The sequence below is a fragment of the Myotis yumanensis genome, unplaced genomic scaffold (assembly GCF_028538775.1).
Source record: "Myotis yumanensis isolate MYYU_CA2020_CCGP unplaced genomic scaffold, mMyoYum1.0.hap1 SCAF_9, whole genome shotgun sequence".
Taxonomy (NCBI): Eukaryota; Metazoa; Chordata; class Mammalia; order Chiroptera; family Vespertilionidae; genus Myotis; species Myotis yumanensis.
In genome coordinates, this window is record NW_027223760.1 from 46,710,975 (window position 1) to 46,731,508 (window position 20,534).

The following is a 20,534-nucleotide window of genomic DNA, read 5'->3' on the forward strand; positions in this document are numbered from 1 at the left end:
CCACACTGTATTTGAACCCTCTTCATTTTTAACTAAGCCATAGTTCTTGGTGCATGTCTTAGTCCATTCCAGCTGCTCTAATAAAATGCCATAGACTGGGTGCCTTATAAACAACAGAAATTTGTTTTTCACAGTTCTGGAGTCTCGGAAGTCGAAGATCAAGGTACCAACAGATATGGTGACTGGTGGGGCCTGCTTCCTCGTTCATAGACTACCATCTTTTATAAAAAAGAGCAAATAAATAGAGGAAAATACCAATAGAGCTTTTTAAAATACCAATATAGCTGTCCATGAGAGATCCCCCATGATACAATCACCCCACAAATCCCCACTTCTGAATACCAATAAATTGGAGATTGTTTCAACATGAATTTGGGGGTGGGGGGGACACAAACAGTCAGTCTGCAGCAGTGCATATCACCTCATTACCTACTAGAAATATGTAGGACTTAGAGATTCAGAAAGTTGTCCTAATCTTATAGATACCATTGGGATTTTTCTCTCCCTCTATTGAGGAAGAATTTTCCATGTGCCTTTTTTTCAACTTTACATCTAGATATACTAGAGGCCCGGTGCACAAAACTCGTGTACGGGTGCAGTGCCTAGGCCTAGCTGGTGATCGCAGCACGAGTGTCTGATGTGGAAAGGCAGGTCCCAGCTGACCTCTGGGCCCTGGGCAGCACCTGGGCCCCCAGGTCCCTGCGCACCCCCCTCTGCCTGAGTCATCGGGCTCCCACCCAGCTCCCTCAGCTCCTGGGAGCCAGGCGGCGGTCCTGCCCCCCGCTGCCACCGCCGCTGGTCACCATCTGCTGGGCCATCAGCAGGGCGAATGAGCCCCACTCACACCTGCCTTGGCCTGGCGCTGCCCGCTCACCTGCTTCCACCATCCCGCTGCAGTCCCGCTCTTATCGGGGTCTATCAGGACCAGCAGTGCCTCCACTGCCGCCTGCTGCCAGCGCCATGTTGCCTATGCCCGCCATGTTCCGCGCCACCCCCTGGTGGTCAGCGCGGAACATGGCAGGCATACAATTTGCATATTAGGCTTTTATTATATAGGATATTTTAAAAGCTATATTGGTATTTTTCTCTATTATTTGCTCTATTAATTTTATTGTTATTTGTGGTCAAAGGTGTGCCCTCACAAAGCCATGGCCGCTGAGATGATACAGCTCTCATTTAACTCAAATAATCTTAAACTTTATTCACCACAAATAGAATGAAAGTGTGTTTCTGCTACGCCAAATCCATAATGGGACTCTCTCAGAGATATAAAAATGTTTTCTTAATTAAGAGTCCTCTCTGATAACATGGCAACTCACTAAAACGGCAAGAATAAATAGTATTTGATGCTTATAACCAGATTTTTGTTTTACCATTGGGTATTCTAGGATTTATACCAACACAAACAAGATATGGAAACAAATTCTACATTCTTGAAGATTTCACAGTACCTAAATTTTTCCAATTAGCAGCTGGGTTCTGATCAAAGTTATAGGAACAACAAGTGTATTCTAAAGCAGATATCTGAAGGTAAGGATTGTGGGTAAAACCTTTCATAGTTTGCCATTCAAGGCTGTTTTGCTCTGAGAAAGGAGCAGATGGACAAGTGCTCTGATCATTCTGTTCCCTTCCACTGACCATCAGCCCTCTATGACATTAGGCCTCTGCCATCGACTTGTTAATGCTTACCAACACGTAGTCTATGATTAAAAACTAATTTACTAGCCGGAACTGGTTTGGCTCAGTGGATAGAGCGTCGGCCTGCGGACTGAAAGTTCCCAGGTTCGATTCCAGTCACGGGCATGTACCTGGGTTGCAAACACATCCCCAGTAGGGGATGTGCAGGAGGCAACTGATCTATGTTTCTAACTCACTCTCTCTCTCTCTCTCTCTCTCCCTTCCTCTCTGTAAAAAATCAATAAAATATATAAAAAAACAAACAAACTAATTTACTAGAGTCTAAAGTAAACTATAAAGGAAACCAATTATATAGTAGTCAAATCTTTTTAAATGTGTGATATAACATGTAAGTTTAAAGACATAAGATCTAGCAGATCTAACAACTACCATAATTTCAAAGCAGTGAGGAGAGTAAAAGAACTTTAAGATCTACAACCACTATAATGTGATATGAAAATAACTGTGACTTCTGTTCACAGTCATGGGTACTGCTATTATTAATGTGGTTTGTTGCCTAAATTTGAATTCAGTACAAATAAGGATGTAATTTTTTTTTCCATCCAAGTTTGTAGATTCCTGAATTCTATTCACTAAAACACACATGCTTTACAGTTTGTGAATATAGACTATATTTTTCTCAAAGATAATTTTAAATGTGGAAAACTAACAGCAGAGATAGAGTTTATATGAGTCCTCCAGCCTCTTAAACAGAACTTATAGGGGGAAATATTTTGTCCTTATTTTAAAAACAGTAATGTGGCCAAATTACAGGCCCCCAGTTAGAATTTGAGTTGATTCTTGAACACAGCCTTCACATAATATGGCCAATGTTCCTACTCTCAAGGACCCAGCTTCATATTATCCTTATCTTAAAGCCAGAGTTCCCTGATCTCATATTTTGTATTAAAAACAAAAACAAAAAACACACCTACTGACCTAAATTAAGTTTTAATAAACAGAACTAGTAACAGAAACATCCCTAAGTAGATTCCAGAGAGGAAGCCGGGAACCACCTTGAGCCAAAGAGAACAAAAATTATCCCTTAGGGACTTTATTTTGGATTTTCACACAGATGTGTGACCATGTAGAACCAGATACAAATTTATCAAGTAAATGAAATACTTAGTAATTTGATCAAGTTAATGCAAGCAGTCTTTAGAATAATTATATTCTTTTTTAGGAAATGTAATTACCATAGATCTCCCTCAATTTCCTAAAAGACAGTACTTTCTAAAGACATCTTTTTCTCCAACAAAGCTCCATCACTGCTAATTTTCATCATACCAAAACAATAGGATTCTTTTTCATCCAAGGCTTTAAATGTGAGTTTATCCCCTACCCACCTATCCTCACACCCAAACATTACACAGGAAATGAATAAATAACCGAAGGCTTCCAAGTACCTCATTTGGCTTTTATACTTGCAGATCTAGTCCAAGATTTGAATATCCTAAACTTACTTACCAAGAGCTAGGTATGCTCTTAAAATAAATACCTGGAAATTGTGTTATTTAGAATCTGCCAATAACCAAGGTCCCCTAAAGAACTTTTTACTAAGTAGCTTGATTTCCTTAAATAAAGCATATGTAAGTAATATCCATCATAAAAGTATTAAGAAATGCCTGAAATGCCATTAAATTTTATGGAACCATTCAGTTAAGAAAATATAAAAACCGTTAAGTTGGCTGTCTTTTAAAGTAACACACTCAAAAGAGAGTAAGTTGTTTCATCAACTTCATTCTCTTCAAATGCTTTTGCTGTTTACAGTGATGTTTCAGGTATTCCTTGCAGCATTTTTCATTTTGATCTTCGTTTGTATCGGATAATTGGGTTTTCAGGGGTGTGAATCATGGTTGTATAATTCACATTGGGAAAATATCCATCAATGAGATCAAATTCATATAAACGAAGCATAGTGGACCAAATTGTCTTGATTTGCACATAAGCAAAATTCTCCCCAATACAACGATGACGCCCTGTAAAAAAAATTTTTCGTTAAGAATCAGTTGAAATTCTTTCTCGCTTCTTTTAGCCTGGAGTGATGAAATCTGTTTAACTACAGTTTAGGTGAAGGGAAGATATACAGATATAATAAAAAGATGACATTCTTTTCACATAAAACAAGAATATAGCCCTGGCCAGTGTGGCTCACTCGGTTGGAGCATCCTCCCATGCACCAAAGGGTCAAAGGTTTGATTCCCAGTCAAAGCACACATACTTGTTGAGGCTTCATCACAAGTGAATTTGATTTCCCAGTAGGAGGCAGCCAATCAATGTTTCTTCCTCACATCAATGTTTCTCTCTTTCGGTCTCTTTACCTCTCCCTCTCTCTCTAAAATCAATTAAAAAACACACATATCCTCAGGTGAGAATTAAAAGAATAAAATAAAAAGAATATAAATAGTTAAAATCTCAGGAGATTTTCAACATCTATTTTTAGGGGAAACAGCACTTGGGTAATTAATTATATGACTTTTCCAATCACCTTTTTTGAAACTTAACATCTATCTAGGTTAAATATATGATGGTTGGAAATATATGATGCTAATCTAGTTTGGCAATGTACTAGAATATTCTTAGCTCCTCTCCCAAGAGAATCCTAGTTAAAAGTCAATATAAACATTCCAAACAAAACTTTATATGCCTTTACAAATGACAGTGGAAGAAAAAGGCTTTTAATAAACCCAAAATAGCAACACATACTGAGATCAAAATATGAAAGGTCATATACTCATAAGAACTGATAAGCTGATTCTAAAATGCATATGAAAATACAAAAGGACCTAGGATATCCAAAGCCATCCTGGAAAAAAACAAGTTGGACGACTAAACTGACTTCAAATCTGACTTCAATACTACAGGCACAGCAACTATGATACTGTAATCCTATCCTATATAAATAAAAGTGAAGTATGCAAGTTGTCCCCTGGACCAGGAGTTGTCTGGGAGTTGTCCGGGAGTTGAACGAGGAGGTGGGGCTGGGGGGAGGGGGAGGAAGGGAGGGCCCTTTCAGCCACACCTGAGTTTGTTAATGAGGTGACTTTTGGAAAGCCCCTCAGGATGGAGGCTGACTGCCAGGGGAACCAACCAAATGATAAAAGGATTGCAACTTTCAGTCCCACCCCCTGACTTCCAGGAGGGAGAGAGGCTGGAGGTTGCATTAATTCTAAATGACAAATGATTTTAATCAAGTATGCCTTTGTGATGAAGCCTCAATAAAAATCCTTATAATACAAGGGTGTTAAAAAAAAAAAAAATACAAGGGTGTTCAGAGAGTTTCCAGGTTGGTGAACACCTGGAGGTGCTGGGAGGTGGCATACCCAGAGGGCATGGAAGCTCTGTGCCCCTTCTCCCATACCTTGCTCTATGCATCTCTTCAATCAGGCTGTTCCTGAGCTGTATCTTTGGTCTAGTAAGTAAACTGTTTTCTGGGTTTTGTGAGCTCTTCCAACAAATTATGGGTTGAGAGAACCTCCAATTTGTAACCAGTTAGGTGACAACTGGACTTGCAATTAATAGTAGCTGAAGTGGGGGGAAAGGGAGCAGTCTTGTGGAACCGAGCCTTTAACCAATGGGGCCTGTACTAACCAACCCCAGGTAGAGAATGTCAGAACTGAACTGAATTATAGGAACTCAGATAGTGTCCGCAGAGAATTGGTATGGGCAAAAATCCCCACACATTTGCAAAAATATCCCTATTAGGAAAGGGAAAGATACTTGTAAATTAAATTCACATGGGTTATTTTTGTTCTGGTAACTTCTGACAACCTGTTATCAAAACAAACATTTCAAATGTATAATATAATCATCTTACCAGCTCCAAATGGCACATAGGCAAATTTCTCTCCTGATGCTGGATTGTCCTGTAAGTAGCGATCAGGATTAAAGTGCAGACGTTCACTCCATGAGTCTTTAAGTCTTTGATTGACAGTGGGAGAAACACACACCTGATGTCCTGGAGGAATGGTATACCCTGCCACAATCTACAAATGAAAGCAAAATATTTCATTAGATTATTTATTAATTTATTTATGTTATTGTTTAAAGTATTACATGTCTCCTTTTCCCCAACTGACTCATTAGATAATTTAAAAATATTCTAGCCCTAACTGGTTTGGCTCAGTGGATAGAGCGTAGGCCTGCGGACTCAAGGGTCCCAGGTTCGATTCCAGTCAGGGGCATGTACCTTGGTTGCGGGCATATCCCCAGTAGGGATGTGCAAGAGGCAGCTGATCAATGTTTCTCTCTCATCGATGTTTCTAACTCTCTATCCCTCTCCCCTCCTCTCTGTGGAAAAATCAATAAAATATATTTAAAACCAATAAATAAGTAAATAAATAAATAAAAATATTCTACAAAAAAATCAGGTCATTGTGCAATACAGCATTAATATACATCAGATTTAAAAACTAGCAGGATGATAGGCCAGCAGAAAATTATTTTAATTTAAGATGATTTCCAAATGATCCAAAATTGGACTACAAGTATATACACAAAAAAGGTCATAATGCCTCAGAGGGAGGAGTGGGATTTCAAGGAGTCTTTCCATAATCTGATTTTTAGACTTTCATATAGTTAGAATTATAAAAATGTTATTTTAAAAATAAGATAAAAATATATTTCCATTAAAAAAAAAACCCAAATAATTAAAAATGCAGGGAACAGACTAACTCTGCAATTATATGAAAATATTTATGTATTTAGAATATATACACTTGAAAATTGGCTAGAAGTGATTATTATTCTACTTTTTTAATTTAAAAAATTCTCTTTCTGGAAATCATCTCTTTGGTAAATTAAAATTGAAGACATATAAGGGGATATCTAACCAAGAGCCTCACCTGAGGCGTTTTGGCCATTCTCATCATAGTCATTATAGGAGGTCGAAGTCTTAACGTTTCTTTTATACAGCGATCAAGTAAATTTAGATCCTTAAGCTGAAAAGAAAAAGCATTTCCTGAATTTTACAAATATTTAACATACTTCAACAGTATTTTAACTTAAATATTATTTTATAAATTAACATTTATTTTATTTAAGTTTAAGTTAAAATTATTTTTTTCTGGGTTATTTCAGGGGCACAGGGAAAATGGAGAGTAACTACTAACGTGTACTGGCTTTCTTTTGGAAGTGATGTAAATGTTCTAAAATTGTGATTTTACAACTATGAGTATATTTTAAAAATTAGTAAATTATATACTTAAATAAATAGATTTTATAGTATGTGAATTACATATAAATTAAGCATTATATATAAATCAGAAATGAAAGAGGAGACCTTACAAGAATTATAAGAGAATACTATAACAATTGTATGCCATCAGATTAGGTGATCTAGATAAAATGGATGTATTCCTAGAAAGACACAAACTATCAAAACTGATTCAAAAAGAAACAGGACATATGAATAAACCTGCAACAAAGAGATTGAATTAGTAATCAAAAAACTTACAACAAAGAAAAGCACATACAAGGTTTCTCTGGTGAAATCTATTAGACATGTAAGAAAGAATTACCACCAACCCTTCATAAACTCTTCAAAAAATGAGAACATTTCCAAACTCATTCTATGAGATGTGTATTACTGATAGCAAATCTATCAAAGACATCATATTAAAACTACAGATCAATATCCTGTATAAACACAGATGCAAAAATCCTCAACAAAATATTAGCAAACCAAATCTAACATTAGGACATTTCTGGGAAATTTTCAAAAAAAAAAAGACAGTAAGCAAATTAATCTATAGTACACAGAAACTCTCAAATTGTCCCCTTTATTTTTTATATTCTATTTTTTAAAAAATTCTTTTCATCTATCCCCTCCCCATCTTCTTTGATAACCATCACTTGCTCTCTGTACCTATGGGTCTGGTTTTGTAGTTGTTAATTCATTTGTTTTTGTAGATTCTACATATAAGTGAAATCATATGGTATTTGTCTTTCTCTGGCTTATTTCACTTAGCACAATACCCTCTCGGTTCATCAAATATCCTCTTGTCACAAATGGCAATATTTCATTCTTTATTCTTTTTTTGCTGAGTATTATTCCATTGTATGTACATGCTACATCTTCTTTAGCCATTTATCTATTGATAAACACCTAAGTTGCTTCCATATGCTGGCTACTATAAATAATGCTACAGTGAAAATAAAGGTGCCCATATCTTTTCGAATTAGTGTTTTTGTTTTCTTCTGATAAATACTTAGAAGTAATATTGCTTAGTACTATGACAGTTCTACTTTTAAATTTTTAAGTAATCTCCATACTGTTTTTCAAAATGGCTACACCAATTACTTAGGATGTTATTTCAAAAATTTAGGTTATTAACCCTTTATTGAATGTATCACCTGCAAGTATCTTCAGCCATTCAGTAGGTTGTATTTTTGTTTTATTGATGTTTTCCTTAACTGTGTAAAATCTTCTTAGTTTAATGTACCATGTTTATTTTTGCTTTTGTTACTCAAATTGTCCCCTTTAAAAGTTAGCCACAGATATTCAAATAAGGCAGCAATAAAAATAACGATCCAACAAACCTGGTCATAAGTTAAAGGAGGCAGATTTTCTCCACAGACTGTTTTCTGTTCTAAATAACATTTTTCTTGAAGTGTCTTGTCTCTTGCCAAAAAGAAGCCCATCCAGGCACTAGTAGTTGAGGATGTGTGCTGCCCTGCCAAGAGCAGTCCAATGAGCATGCCTGCTACTTCGTCATCCGTCAAAGGATGCCCATCCCTACAGAATGAACCACACACACAAATATAACATTTTGGCAGACACATTTCACACATCAACCTTTAAAAAAAAGGGTTATAATGAAAAAATTTGTCAGGTATAATGGTTTCTCGTATTTGTGCATCAGAAGTCAGAATTTTATCTATTAGTGAAAAGAGACAGACCAATAGAAAATATGATTTTGATTACAAACACTTAATTGCAATTTCCTACCAAACTTTTCACCATGTGTAATCACTGGGATGCCAATAAGGCATGGGATCCCAGTAATTTATGTCTCATCCATTTAAAAACTACAAATGTCAGCCCCAGCTGGTTTGGCTCAGTAGATAAGAGCAGAGGCCTGCAGTCTGAAGGGTCCCGGGTTCATTTACGGTCATGGGCACATGCCCAGGTTGCAGGCTCAATCCCCGGTAGAGGGTGTGCAGGAGGCAACTCATCCATGATTCTCTCCCATCATTGACATTCCTATCTCTATTTCCCTCTCCCTTCCTCTCTGAAATCAACACAAATATATTTTAAAAAAACAAAACAAAAACTGCAAAAGTCATAGTTACTAATTTTGCAGCATCATGACTTTTTAAAAAAATGTATTTTTTTACTGATTTCAGAGGAAGGGATGGGGAGAGAGAGAAACATCAATGATGAGAGAGAATCATGGGTCGGCTGCCTCCTGCATGCCCCCCACTGGGGATCGAAACCCCACAATTCAGGCATGTGCTGTGACCTCCTGGTTCATAGGTTGACGCTCAACCACTGGGCCATATCAGTCAGGCAGCATCATGGAGACATATTATTTAACTATGTTTTAATGTGTAATCTCCTGCTTCAGCTTAATATATGATCTAAACAGCTCTTACTTGTAAGTAGAATCTAATAAAGTTTGGAGAATGTCATCAATTTTTTCTTCTGACTGTCTGCGTTTCTGGATTGCCTTATAAAAAATACTCTTGATCTCTCGATGAGCTCTGTCTCTGCGTCTGTAATTCAAAGATGAAAATAATTTCAAACAATAAAGCAATACTTTCTGGCATCAAATTCCTTTTGAAAATAACCAGGACCTAGCTTAAAGAAACTTTAGCTTTAATGACTCTAAAATATCTGATAAAACTCAGAAACAAGGGGAAAAAAGATATCACAAAAATATAGTTTTAGGAATTCCTAGGGTCACTCAGGGCAAACAGTATGTTATCCTATAAATAAAAGCCCAGCGACTGAACGGCGGAATGACCAGAACAACCGGTCAACCAGTCGCTATGACACGCAATGACCACTAGGGGCAGATGCTCAACACAGGAGCTGCCCCCTGGTGGTCAGTGCACGTCATAGCGACAAGTCGACTGGACATTTGGTCACTTAGGCTTTTATATATATAGACTAGAGACCCAGTGCATGGATTCGTGCACCAGTGGGGTCCCTCGGCCTGGCCTGCACCCTCTCGCAATCTGGGACTACTCAGGGGATGTCAGAGAGACAGTTTCGGCCCAATCCCCGCAGGCCAGGCCAAGGGGATTGTTACTCCCCACAGGCCAGGCCAAGGGCCTCTAGTATGCATAATGCATATAAAATCTTTGGTTAATCTCTTCCCACCCACTCCCCTCCCTCTGAGATTCATCAGTCTGTTCCAGGTATCCATGCCTGTTGTTTTTGCTACTGCATTGAGTGTCTGCCCCCTGGTGGTCAGTGTGCATCATAGTTAATGGCTGGTCGCTTAGGCTTTTATATATAGAGACTAGAGGCTCGATGCACAAAAATTTGTGCATTCGGGGGTGAGGGGGAAGGTCCCTCAGCCCAGCCTGTGCCCTCTCACAGTCTGGGACCCCTTGGGGGATGACAATCTGCTGGCTGAGGCCTGCTCCTCAGGGGATTTGGCCTAAGATGGCAATCAGACATCCCTCTGGCAGCCCGGCAGCCCTCGAGGGATGTCCACTTGCCAGCGGGGAGCAGACCTAAGCTGCAGTCAGACAACCTTAGCGCTGCTGAGGAGGCAGGAGAGGCTCCCACCACCACCACTGTACTGGCAGCCATCAGCCTGGCTTGTAGCTGAGCAAAACTCCTCCATGTGGGAGCTCACTGACCACCAGAGGGCAGCTCCTGCATTGAGCGTCTGCCCCCTGGTGGTCAGTGTGTGTCATAGTGACCAGTCATTCCCAGTCTTTCTGCTGTTAGGGTCAGTTTACATATTAGCCTTTTACTATACAGGATAGAGACCTGGTGTACAGGTGGGGGCCGGCTGGTTTGCCCTGAATGGTGTCCCGGATCAGGGCGGGGGTCCCGCTTGGGTGCCTGGCCAGCCTGGGTGAGGGGCTGAGGGCTGTTTTCAGGCTGCCCGCACCCCCTTTAGGTTGGGGGTCCCCACTGGGGTGCCTGGCCAGCCGGGATGAGGGGCTGAGGGCTGTTTTCAAGCTGCCCGCACCCCCTTCAGGGTGGGGTTCCCCACTGGGGTGCAGGGCTAGCCTGGATGCGGGGCTGAGGGCTGTTTTCAGGCTGGCCACAGCCCCTTTAGGGTGGGTGTCCCCACTGGGGTGCCTGGCCAGTCTGGATGAGGGGCTGAGGGGATGAGAGCTGCAACTGAAGCTCCCAGTCTCTCCTTTTATTCTTTTTCTTTTTTATTCTGGGATTTATTTACCTTCTGTAATTGAAACATTGTTGCGGCTCCAGCTCTGAGGCCGGCTGGCTGAAAGCAGGTATCTGGGGTTTGTTTAGCTTCTATAATTGCAACATTGTTTCTTAGAATGCAGCCCAGAGCCGGGCCGCGGCAGGTGGGGAACCTTGGCTTTCTCCATCACTGGAGCAAGCAAGCCTCATGTTTGCTTCAGCTGCCTGGCTGCCGGCGCCATCTTTGTTGTCAGTTAATTTGCATATCGCCCTGATTAGCCGATGGGAAGCGTAGCGGAGGTATGGTTAATTACCATGTTTGCCTATTATTAGATAGGATTGTTGACTCTATTCCCTATTCTGTACTGTATATCCTGTGACTATTTTGTAACTGCCAATTTGTACTTCAATTTATTTAATGTTTATCTTTGTTAACACTACAGTAATTATACAAAGTTAAATCCCCCCAGGTGTTTCTTTATCCATACCTGAAACTAGGCAAAGGGAGCCAACCTGGCAACAGCCAGGCTGCATGGCTAAAACCTCCATCCAAATCTGCATACAGCTGTGCCACCTTCTCATTGAGCTGACTTCTGATTTCCTTTCCATGTAAACAATGGCTAGCTGTTAAAATTATGAGCTCAGAAAGAGCTTCAAACAAATCTGGAGAGAAAAAGGTCATTCCCATTAATATTACCAAAACTGCTTTTGAAATGTTGTTTTATAAGAGATATAAAATTATGAAGGAAAAGTGAGAATAAAAACTCAAGAACCAACAAGGTCCTATTCATACCATCAAAAAAACTTGTAGACAGCTTTGTGACTACCTTACCAGCAAAACAAAGAGAGGCAAGAAACCAAAAAATGCAAAGCACCCCACCCCACCACTCTGGACAGCCAAAATCAATGCCACAAAGGCGTATCTCCAAACCTCACTCATGAGCCCGTCACCTTGAAAAGATAAAACTGAGTATGGCTGTCTCAGTTCAAGGTCACAGTATAACAAAAGCAGCAAAAAGATTATTTTGTGCATATGACAACAATAAAGAGGCGCTTCCCAAGAATAGCAGTCCTAAAACTGAAGTATGGATTATTTCCCAGGTCAAAAGTGGGAAGAGCAGAGCTAAAAATTGGAGTCTTGACCACATATATATGAGAAATTGTAACTCATCATCAATTCATATAGCTCAACACAGGACAGATTCATCAGGCAAGCATTATTTGAATGACCCTTAGTCATAAAAATTATCCAATCAATGCCATGTTCTTTAATTCCATGTTCACCACATGAAATTCCAATTATCATCTGGCTTTCCAGTTAGATTTTCCAAGAAAGAGAAGTTCAGGAAACATTCTGGTGTTCTTGGTGCTGTAATTATGTCTCACTCGTATTTAAGCTAGCATTCTTGTATAGTTAGAAATATATCCCATCAACTTCAGGTGTATTTTTTTTTTTTTAAATCAAGTTCCTGGACCTTTTATAAAGAACTGAATATCAGACCCAGAACATGGTAACCTACACAGAGGTAATACTGCCCCACAGGCAGACGTTGCTTCCAGCCATGACTATGACAATTGTCTCTGGAGAAAACACTGCAGCCCAATATAAAGACTGGGTTCCCAGAAATATCCAAACCATCAGTACATTATATAATGCAAGGATGTATATAATACATTCTAAAATATTTTTATTGGAAAGGGCTAAAATCAAACTTTTGGTAAAGTAAGCTTATGTACTTAAATTTATTTTTTTATAGAATATATCATTCCCATACAATAATAGATAAATAAGGTATTAAATATATAACTAAGTCATTTGGACTTTTACTTACACATTGGGAGTAAAAAAATTTATCTTAAAATGAACTTACAAAAGTTTTACATTGTTTATTTCAAAATCGAATCATGGCCCTAACTGGTTTGGCTCAGTAGATAGAGCGTCGGCCTGCAGACTCAAGGGTCCCAGGTTCCATTCCAGTCAAGGGCATGTACCTTGGCTGCAGGCACATCCCCAGTAGGGGGTGTGCAGGAGGCAGCTGATCGATGTTTCTCTCTCATCGATGTTTCTAACTCTCTATTCCTCTCCCTTCCTCTCTGTAAAAAAAATCAATAAAATATATTTTTTAAAAATAATCTAATCATGAACCATTTTTTTATTATTTGTATAAATGAACTGAATGATACACATGTTCATTAACCCATTTTAAGGTTTTGCTACTGAGCAGCAATAATCACTTCCTCTCAGGCTGTTTAACTCCATGGTAATCATAGTATGTTCTTTCCATGAAATCTAAGGTGGTTTTACATTATGTTGTAGTTTGTTTTTTATATACACACACGTATTCTTACATTTCTATTTATAGAAAAGTAGAAATATTAGGACAAATGCAAAACCAAAACATTTTCCTTACTTTTTTCTCCACTTTCTCCCCAACTTTGAAAGTATTCCTTTGTTTCATTTTCAATTATAGAAACATGCTGTCTAAAGTGTGCTATGTTAAGGCCACTTTTTAACATTTTCTTCTGCTCCAAGAAAACCTTAAAAAAAATTAAGAGTACACAGAATTAAAGCACAATTTTGTTTTATTACAAGATCCATTTGGGTTATAACTCTGTAACACTCAAAGAAAATAGCCTTCTGAAAAATTAAAAATAAAAATAGTAAAAGGATTTTTTTTAAATCACACTAGATATGAGAAACTTAGAACACTTATGCATCTATCTGAAGTAACCTAGAAGACCTGTTATGCAGGCCCTAGCCCAGCCGTGGGCAAACTACGGCCCACAGGCCGGATCCGCCCATTTGAAATGAATAAAACTAAAAAAAAAAAAAAGACCGTACCCTTTTATGTAATGATGTTTCCTTTGAATTTATATTAGTTCACACAAACACTCCATCCATGCTTTTGTTCCGGGCCTCCGGTCCAGTTTAAGAACCGATTGTGGCCCTCGAGTCAAAAAGTTTGCCCACCCCTGCCCTAGCCAAATGATAAGTTAGGTATCCTAACTCCTGTCATTCCTATATACCCATTTCCCACAGCTAACTCTAGGGTTCCCTTTTCCTATTCTGTTATCTTCTAGTCTTCCAACTCAACCCCGATGCCAATGCAACCTCCCAAAGGTCCAATATGCTTCGATAGTTTTATGTTCCTTCACATATTCTCCTGTTCTCTTCCCTACTGACACTATCTTCCAGAAGTTTAATTAGAATATAATGTAGCTTTAATATAATAAATTCACACTAAAACAACTAATAGTTTTAAATCTTTAGGATATTTCTATTTTAAGAATCTGATAAGCTGTGTGAAAAAAATGGATACATCTAACCAGCGTTTTTCTAGGGATCTTGTGTTTGGCCTCGGAGAGCCATTCATTCCCCCACCTACTGCATCCCCAGAAACAGCACTTAATGTTAACTCTCTTAACTACTAGTGACTAGGGTGCTGGATAATATGTCATACATTCACAGTCCGAGACCACACCAAGCAACTGAGCCAATTATCTCATTTGTGTTTTACATCAAGTTGCAGCACTTTAATATTAGACTTTAGCGGGGAAAAGAAATCACATAAACTTCTAAAGTCAAGGAACTCTAGCTCAAAAGAGCCCTCCTGCTAGAATTTCAGGCAGGAGTGGGAAGGTAGGAGACCCTCCAAGTCAACTCCAGTAAGCTAAGTCATCATTGATTGTATGTCTTTGTATAGGACACCCTTTAAAATTGCTTGGCCCATGCCAGCCACTATAAAACAAAACACCCATTGTTTGTCAGTTATTCATGGCTTTCCTTCTATTACATCTCATGATTCTCAAGTTTTTGAACCAAGGAATAAACTGTTTCTACATCTGAAATGTATATACTATTACACTACTAGTTATAACTACTATAGTATAGATTTATCTTTCTTGAAGATAACACTTACTGGATTAGGCACATCATATGCAACTCCCTTCCCAAACACAGGTGTTGTCAGACGGCTGTAGACATCTTCTGCATTCAGGTCTTCATTTTTACTATTAAAAAGCAGTGCAGCAGCATCACTCCCCAGAAGGTAAGTAAATGTCTTGCCCACCATTGTGAAACTAAACACAGGTCCATACTAAAGAGAAAAAAGTACCCATATTGATGTTACCAAAAGATATACAGCATGAAGACACTAATTTCTTAAATCACAAAACAGTAACTGTTGAAAATAAAATCATTTATAAACCTTAATGCAATTCTTCCCCAGTCTTTCTCCAAATTTATAATTATGCTCATCCAGTTGCAAATGGAAAATAAAAATTTTTATTCTGCTTTTTTCAGTTTATATTGAAAATATTTTCTATCTTATACACAGATATCGTGTTAGTAATTAACTATTCTTTTCATTATTACACATGGATGATGTGTCCATTTTTTACTTATATACAATTCCACAATGAGTATCTTTGAGAATATAGATTTTTCCCCCCACTGGTTGAAGATAAATTTACAAGAGTAGCTAAAGGATATGACCTTTCCTATAGTATCTGCTATATGAAGATGCCAAAAATTTTAGTAGTTTTACCACTATCTCACCAACAATGTGCTTCAGCTTCCCTTATCTATAAAATGGGAATAATAGCACGTACTTCACAGAACTGTTGTCAAGATTAAATAAATTAACATACATATGTTAGAGAATATTACGTATATTAGACTGTAGTAACTAGAGTATATATATATATATGTACATATATAATATGTATGTGTTATATGCACATTTTATATATTAGAGAAAAATATATTAGAATGGCTTGGCCATAATAAACATTATATAAGGGTATTATTATTATTACTAGAGGCCTGGTGCACAAAAATTTGTGCACTCGGGGCGGGGGGGGGGGGGGCACCCCAGCCCGGCCTGTGCCCTCTCGAAGTCTGGGACCCCTCGGGAGATAACGACCTGCTGGCTTAGGCCTGCTCTCGGGTGGCAGAGGGCAGGCCCAATTCCTAAGTGCAGCCCCTGGTCAGGCTCAGAGCAGGGCCGATTGGGGAGTTGTGGCGCCGCCCCATCATGCACAGAGCAGGGCAGATTGGGAGGTTGCAATGCCACCCTCAGTCACGCTCAGGGTAGGGCCGATTGGGGGGTTGGGGCACCGCCCCGTCACACTCAAGGCAGGGTCGATGGGGAGGTTGCGGCGCCACCCCCGTCACGCACAGAGCAGGGCCCATCAGGGGGTTGGGGTGCTGCCCCCTGTCATGCACAGAGCAGGGCCCATCAGGGGAGTTGGGGCACCGCCCCCTGTCACTCACAGAGCAGGGCGGATCAGGGGGTTGGGGCGCTGCACCCTGTCACACTCAGGGCAGGGCCAATGGGGAGGTTATGGCTCTACCCTGTCACACACAGAGCAAGGCCCGTGGAGGGAGGTTGGGGCGCCACCCTCTATCACCCACAGAGCAGGGCCGATCAGGGGGTTGGGGCGCCGCCACTGTCACACTCGAGGCAGGGCCGATGGAGAGGTTATGGCTCTACCCTGTCACACACAGAGCAAGGCCCGTGGGGGGAAGGGGGGGGTTGGGGCACCGCACCCTGTCACACACAGAGCAGGGCAGATCAGGGGGTTGGTGCGCTGCACCCTGTCAAACACAGAGCTGCAGGGCAATCAGGGGATTGGGGAGCTCCCCCCTATCAGGCACAGAGCAGGGCTGATCAGGGGGTTTGGGCCCCGCCCCCTGTCACACACAGAGCCGCAGGGCGATCAGGGGGTTTGGGCGCTGCCCCCTGTCACGCTGATCCCGGTGCCGGGAGGCATATTACCCTTTTACTATATAGAATAGAGGCCTGGTGCATGGGTGGGGGCCGGCTGGTTTGGCCTGAAGGGTGTCCTGGATCAGGGTGGGGGTCCCCATTGCGGTGCCTGGCCAGCCTGGGTGAGGGGCTGAGGGCTGTTTTCCGGAAGCAAGTGACTAAAGCTTCCAACCGCTCCTTGTTTTCTTTTCTTTTTTTTTTTTATTCTGGGCCAGCTTTAGCTCTGAGGCCTCGCCGCTGAAAACATCGATACAATGTTACTAAAGCCCAGCTAACTGAAAGCCGGTTTCTGGGCTTTTGTTTAGCTTCTTATTTGCAACATAATACATAGTTGCTTAGAGTTGCAACTGAGAGGCCGGAAAGTGAGGCGGGGAACGTTGGAGTCCGCAGCAAGCAAGCCTCATGTTTGCTTCCAGCTGCCTGGCTGCCGGCCGCCATCTTGGCTGACAGTTAATTTGCATATACTCACTGATTAGCCAATGAAAAGGGTAGCGGTCGTACGCCAATTACCATGTTTCTCTTTTATTAGTGTAGATTATTACTCTACTACTACTAATACTACTACTACTACTAAAAGTATAGACTTGGAAATCAAACCACATGTAAATCCTAGCTTGGCCACATTCTGCCATTTAAAAGTTTGAAAAGCACTAATTTCTTTTTCTCTAATCATCTGGAAGACTTACCTTCTCATATGCATTTTCTAGGAATTCAATTGGACTTTTCCCAAATGCTATGGCATGCCCAAGGAATGGAATTGGAGAGAAAATGTATGGTGGACTTTTCTGCAAGAGAAACAAAAAACTTTCAGTTCACATTTTAAGAGAGAAATCCAGTTCAGTTTCATAACCAAACAAATGAAATTTGCTATTAGTACTAAAAAGTTACCAAAAAAGGAAGCATCAAAAGTAATAAAGAACAGCTAAAATGTAAATATCTTAGGAATATCCATAGTAACATGAATAGAAACTCAACACATGGTGTAGGCTATGTCACTACACAAACACAAAGCATTGCAATTATAAATGCTTAACACTGTCCAGAATATATCCAATACGATTACTGGTGGCTCTAGGCAACTTTCTTAATCATGAGTGGAAAACAAAAAAACAAAAAACAAAAAACACTGGAAAAGTCAAACTTAGAGTCTTCACCACTTACTCCCATGACCACTCACAATTTTAGTCCCAGAATCTTGCCTAAAGAAGACAGAGAAAAAGACAAATAGTAACTTGAGGTACAGAAATAAAGGAAATGTTTAAAAAGTGACATTTATCAGTAAACAGAACACATCTCATGCTTCTCTCACTGCAAATGAACTAGATCCACTGATTTTAAAAGAGAGAGTAGATCCACTACAGCAGGAACTCTTGGGCATCCTATATAATAAAACCCTAATATGCTAATCAACCGAACAGCAGAACGACCAGTCACTATGATGCTCACTGACCACCAGGGGGCAGACGCTCAACACAGTGGGTTCTCACAGGGGGAGCACCGCTCAGCCAGAAGCCGGCTGGAGGCAGGGAGTGGACCTAAGCCAGCAGGAGGACATCCCCCACGGGGTCCTGGACCGCAAGAGGGCACAGGCACGACTGTCGTGCACCAAGCCTCTAGGTCACTATAAAAGTTACTTTAGATGACCTCCAATGAGACTGGCAGATTACAACATTAAGTCTCCTAGAAATCAAACTTGCAACTGAAAAAAGACTCCTCAGAGAGTTGGTGGTCTCAAATAGTAAGGCGCACTCCAAACTCACTCTTTGGATAATAGTAACAACCTTCTTAAATACTAAAGCTACAAGCACGTTGCAGCACAGCTGGTGTAACTCAGCCGGGAACAATGAGCCAGGAACCAAGAGGCCATCAGTGCCAATTAGATTCCAGGTCAGGGCATATGCCCAGGTTGTGGGCTTGGTCCCCTGTGGGGAGTGTGCAGGAGGCAGCTAATCCATGATGTTTCCCTCTCATCTATGTTTCTCTCTATCCCATTCCCTTCCTCTCTCTCAAAAAATCAATTAAATATATTTTTTAAATGGGTAAAGTTAAAGAAATAAAATAAAACTAACGCCACTTATCCTTCCAAAGACAAATACCACTTCCTAAAAAAAATCCCATGTGAAGGAAAAATAAAAATACTGCCTCATGCCTGTTACAGTTCAAACAAAAATTATTTTTAAAACTACTTGGTCAATAGTTTGTGCCTTCCATTGTCAGGAACAGGGCAGCTACTAGTTGTTGGCTGGTTAAGGATGAACTCATCAAATACAGAAGTGGCCGAGAAAGCCACGAAATTAGATAAAATGCTTTTATCAGCATCGCAGGAAGATCCCTGCACTACAGCACTCCAGTCACTCTCATTCTACCAAAATGCACACACTCCTCTTTCAAAACGGATGTAAGTCGCCCTCAGGGGCAATGCCACAGCCCACAGGACAGCGAGCCACACCACCACACCAGGGCAGTCCCCAGGATGACGGCCTCCAGGGCCACCGCTGCCAACAGCATCGCCATCAGGGTCCCCCTCAGACCCGAAACACGCGACCAGGGCACTCAGCGCCCCAGCCAGGGCCTCCGCCTTCAATTCCGACTCGGCCATTAGGGCTGCCGGTACCGCCACCAGCACAGAACCACTGTGATCACAAACGCGGCAAGCACGACCCCGGCCAGGGCCAGGCACGTGGCCACCGTCAGTGTCAGGACCGTCAGCCCCAAGGCCCGCAAGGCCAGGGCAGGCGGCCACCCCGGGGTCCCCTTCGCATCTGACCCCCGGCGCGCCGGCCGCCCCGTGCGCCCGATCCCTTGCGGCCGCCGCCAACGCCCAGCCGAGCCCAGGTCGCCGCCCCCACCAGCCCTTCCGCCACCTGAGTCGCCGCACCCCACCTCCCGGACCCCTGGGGGTGCACGTACCGCCCCGGCCGGCAGTGGGGCGAGGTGGCCGGTGGCAAGGCGGAGCAGGTAGACCAGGCTGAGCGTGAAGGCGCAGGCGATCAGTAGCATGGATAGAAGGTGGCCGCCCGTCACCTTCTCCATCGCCTGCCCCAGCACCGACCCGCCCGCCTGCAGTAAGCCCAGCAACGCCATCCCGGCCGCCGCCGCCGCCGCCGCTTTGCTTGTCCGGAGCCGCTGGAGACCGAAGTCGCGGCCGCTCCTCCGAATCTACGGGGCGAGAGGCGCGGGTAGATGGACGTCGGGAGGCGGCCCGGGTCCCCAGATCTTCTAATAAACCAGGATCCACCCCCCTACTCCCGGCTCCCGCGCGCACCACCCGGTGCGTCACAGAACGGGGCGGGGCCTGCCGCTGGCCACGCCCCCGAGCGCGGACTCTATAACGCCGCGGTCTCCTTACGCCTGGAGAGACGACCTGAAGGAGCGGGCTGCACCCACGACGCAGGTGGCACAGAAGAGGAACAGGCCGTGAGCTCAGAGGAGACGACCCGCTGGGAGTTGCGGGACACCCCAACCTGTGTACCCCCCCCAACCTGTGTGCCCTGGAGGCGGGGCGCCAGGACACGATGGTCCGACCGGACGAGGGCGGAGGGATCTGAGCGCGCGAGCGGAGGGATCTCGGCTAGGCTTGCGCTGGGGCGGCCGGCGGCGGCGCCGCGCTCTGCGATTGCACCGCGCGCCTGAGGTGATCTCGGCCTATGTGGCGTCAGCTGGGCCCGCGGCTTGGCGCCGCCCCCGCCGGGGCGCGCGGTCCCGCCTCCGAGCCGCCCCGCAGTCACGTCCCGGGCACCCGGTGAGGCCGC

General features: G+C 42.3%; 1 protein-coding gene across 1 annotated transcript; it reads right to left on the bottom strand.

Moving 5' to 3' along the window:
* Positions 1-2,715: 2,715 nt before the first annotated feature.
* CYP51A1 (cytochrome P450 family 51 subfamily A member 1) lies at positions 2,716-20,010 on the bottom strand. Its single transcript, XM_070424228.1, has 10 exons — positions 19,693-20,010; positions 17,469-17,567; positions 14,932-15,108; positions 13,423-13,549; positions 11,500-11,674; positions 9,274-9,393; positions 8,218-8,413; positions 6,522-6,617; positions 5,495-5,663; positions 2,716-3,656 (listed from the first exon to the last, which is right to left on the bottom strand). Exons 1-10 carry the CDS (start codon positions 19,864-19,866, stop codon positions 3,478-3,480), a joined length of 1,512 nt encoding a protein of 503 aa, XP_070280329.1. The 5' UTR covers positions 19,867-20,010; the 3' UTR covers positions 2,716-3,477.
* Between the last annotated feature and the right edge of the window lie 524 nt (positions 20,011-20,534).